Below are 3645 nucleotides of genomic sequence, written 5' to 3'. Positions count from 1 at the left end.
TTTTAATATTACAAGTACTATTTTGTAGGTTGAATAGTAATATTGATTAACAGATAAACTAGAACACTTGTAAACAATGATGATTAATATGTAAAGCACTTGCTATTAACTTAATACTTTATTTTGTGTCAGTTTGACTAATTAGATTATAAATAATTGTAGGTAAAATTGTAATTATTTCTATTGTTATGATACGACTAGCTTACCTGTCTGACAGTTTCTTGAAATGGTCAGTTTGACTAATTAGATTATCAATAATTGTAGGTAAAATTGTAATTATTTCTATTGTTATGATACGACTAGCTTACCTGTCTGACAGTTTCTTGAAATGGAAGAAATCCGAGGAATGTTCCATTAAGATGGAATGCAGCAGTTGTGATGTTTAATCTTGATGACTGGATTGAAGAAACAAATCTACTTGTAGTAATAATTTTATAAAATACCAAAATAGTTTATTGTTAAAGAAGATAACAGTAGCTTTTACATTAAAAACAGTATTTTTAGTTTGGTTTGGTTTACAAGTGTTCTAGTTTATCTGTTAATCATAAAAACTGAGGTTATGAAGTAAAATCTGATGTTGTGGTGTAAAACTTAGGTTGTGGCGTAAAAACTTAGGTTGTGACGTAAAAACTGAGGTTATGACGTAAAATCTGAGGTTATGACGTAAAATCTGAGGTTAACACCCAAATAGCTGAAGAATAAAAGATTACCTTCTACACTGCTGTTAATACTAGTTAACACGAAAGAGAACTTACAAGAGAGAAATATCTTTAGCATAACGAAAAACATTAGCACCAGGTTTCCTCTTGATAAATGTTTTCTTTGCTTCAGTAGCAGTCACTGGATCTGTCAAAAATATCCTCCTTACCAGCTGCCACTTTGAAGTATCCTTTCCTAAACACATCAAATTTGTCAGGATCACGAGTATCATATTCAAATAAACAATGATTTCGATAAAAAGTGGAAAAAAACTTATACCACGAAAAATAGCTAATGTTAAGTAGATGTTTTAATGTTCATAAAGTTATGGGTTGGGGGGGTGTTCTTCCTCTGGTGATTTAAAAGTTTTGTTTTTACAGTTTAAAATTATCAGAGAAAGAGCTTTCCAGCGCAAAAAAATTGTGAACATAAAAACATCTATTTTATATTAGCTATTTTTCATGGTATATGTTTGTTTTTTTCATCGGTTTTTTAGCTTTAGCTAATTAACATGACTAACATATTTAATCTATATAAATGCATGATGATCTGACCACTGAGAAAGTTTTTTTTTTTTCATGTATATAAAATCTTTCAAAACTGCAGCAAACAGACAAAAAAAGTCCTGGAATTTTTTACCGAGTTTGTACTAACAAAGAAACCAACATGTTTCTTCCATTGTTCTGTAATACTGAACATCTTATCTTCTGATACTGGTTTGAAAAGAATACAAAAACAATGACTAGAAACAGCCTTGATTTTCAACCTGCTTATCCCTATGTAATCCAGTTTCAGACTGATATTTCGCTGTTCTCTGAAACTTCAGCTGGCTATTTTACATCTCACGCACTTGAGAAATCATGTCATCAACAATGTGCTATAAGTAAAGATAACCATTCAAACCCTCATTGTAACTTTATCAGGTTCGTCAGAGCCGTGTTTCAACAACCATACCCAACTACTTACAAAGTACAGAAGTGTGAAAAAAAAAAAACTTTCCAAAATTAACATCGATAATTTTTTTTAGCACAGTCACAAAATAGGCTATTTGAACTCTGTTCACTTCGAAGATACTAAATCCAGAGTTTAGTGTAAACTTACCACAGTCCCACCAGGGGGCAAATTAACAACTGATGAAAATAAACTGAAAAAATGTACAGCACCAAAAAAAAAAACTTATTTTGTTTTTTGTTTCAAGTATTCTCGTGTCACTCTCAACCAGCCAGTTGCTCTCACTCTCAACCAGCCAGTTGCTGTCACTCTCAACCAGCCAGTTGCTCTCACTCTCAACCAGCCAGTTGCTCTCACTCTCAACCAGCCAGTTGCTCTCACTCTCAACCAGCCAGTTGCTCTCACTCTCAACCAGCCAGTTGCTCTCACTCTCAACCAGCCAGTTGCTCTCACTCTCAAACAACTCTTCTTTGGTTTTCTATCAAAGGATAGAAAACAGGAATTGAGGCGATTTTCAAATATCTGACCATGATATCCGTTAATATTTTTTTTTCTGTAAAATATTGAATAAAGCAGTTTTAAAATAGAGTTTATTTAACAATAAAAACATCTCATTACCTTTGTTTACGTGGTCTCCATTTTTCATCAGATTAGAAACAAGAACGGGTATTGGATAAAGTTGAGATTTGTTGTTGTATCCACTTCTTAAATCTGATTATAGTGAAGGTTTTATGTAATATCGTATTAAGGGAAAATGTTCTGGACTTCAAGAGATCATAAGACCAGGAAACTATTGTTAACATTTTACAATCTGGAGTTTGATTACCAATAGTTCAGGATGATTCATGATAGCTACTTTTTATTATTGGTACAATCTATACATTCTGACAGAAAAAAAATCTAGTTTTTTTTTAACCGAGTTCATATTCAAGAAAGTGATGCAAAAAAAAATATCCAACAAATGCTAAGTTAGTGTTTTCTTAATTGTCACGTTTATCACAAAGTCTTTAAACATTCTATCTCTGTTTCTACAAAGTAAAACTAGTTAGATATCTCAAATGATGTTTTTTTTCTGTTTAGTAGCTAAGCCTACTGAAAGGATACATAAATCATAGAATATCAACTCTGAGGAGTCCCACAACTCTCGAAGTTTTCTTTTGCACTGTAAAGATACAGATTATTAAACATTTAAAATGATATTACTCAAGATGTACTGATAGATAAAATCTCAAACAGTTGATATTAAGATTTGTTTTTGTTTTTTTGTAAGTAATATTTTTTAAGATAAAGAAGGAATACTTACATTGTGTTTATATATCGTTCCGAATGTAAAAGCTGATTTCAGCTTGGTAGGAGTTTCAGAACAGAGCTACAGCAAAAGAGATAATGCAAGAAGTACCAATATCCATTAATATCTTCAAATAAACAAAGACTAGGTTAACCATATTAATACACTTTATTTATTTTTCTTTATAAAAATACATTACCTGGTACCCAATTATCCATGTATTGTACAAAAGAAGGGGGTAGGGGATAGTTTTTAATATTATTATAATATTATGTCTTCCTGTTGGCTGATCTGGTCAAACCTTCCTTTCAGAAAATTAAAACATTTGCCAATTTATTTGAAAAGCCACTATAAATATGATCCAAATTCTAACTAAAACATCCACAAAAAAAACAAAAAAACTAGATGATAACAGAAGTACGATATTTTGTTAAAAACAACTCGTGATAACTTAATTACATACATAAAAAAGTTGTAGTAAATTTCACCAACATCTTTGTTGGTCTGTACATAGAAATAAAAAATAGACAGCAACAACTGTAAACCATGATGTCACAACATCAGATTTTACGTCACAACATCAGATTTTACGTCACAACCTCAGATTTTTATGTCATAACCTCAGATTTTACGCCATAACCTCAGATTTAGTAATTCATGGATCACAAAAAACAATTTTGTTTCTCGTGATATTTATCCACATTTTT

At 31.1% G+C, this 3645-nt stretch overlaps 1 protein-coding gene across 1 annotated transcript in view; it reads right to left on the bottom strand.

Moving 5' to 3' along the window:
- The window catches only part of LOC106474506 (meckelin-like), an 8413-nt gene extending 5398 nt beyond the window's left edge, over positions 1-3015 (bottom strand). Inside the window, exons 1-4 of the mRNA XM_022402815.1 lie at positions 2954-3015; positions 2755-2812; positions 2269-2361; positions 756-894 (exon numbers count right to left, since the gene is read on the bottom strand). Coding sequence (XP_022258523.1) covers positions 756-894; positions 2269-2296 — 167 coding nt within the window. The 5' untranslated portion in view covers positions 2297-2361; positions 2755-2812; positions 2954-3015. The remainder of the gene's footprint in view (positions 1-755; positions 895-2268; positions 2362-2754; positions 2813-2953) is intronic.
- Between the last annotated feature and the right edge of the window lie 630 nt (positions 3016-3645).

The sequence above is a fragment of the Limulus polyphemus genome, unplaced genomic scaffold (genome assembly GCF_000517525.1).
Source record: "Limulus polyphemus unplaced genomic scaffold, Limulus_polyphemus-2.1.2 Scaffold7301, whole genome shotgun sequence".
Classification (NCBI taxonomy): domain Eukaryota; kingdom Metazoa; phylum Arthropoda; class Merostomata; order Xiphosura; family Limulidae; genus Limulus; species Limulus polyphemus.
The sequence above is the reverse complement of the archived record's forward strand: the minus strand, read 5'-3'. Positions and strand labels throughout refer to the sequence as shown.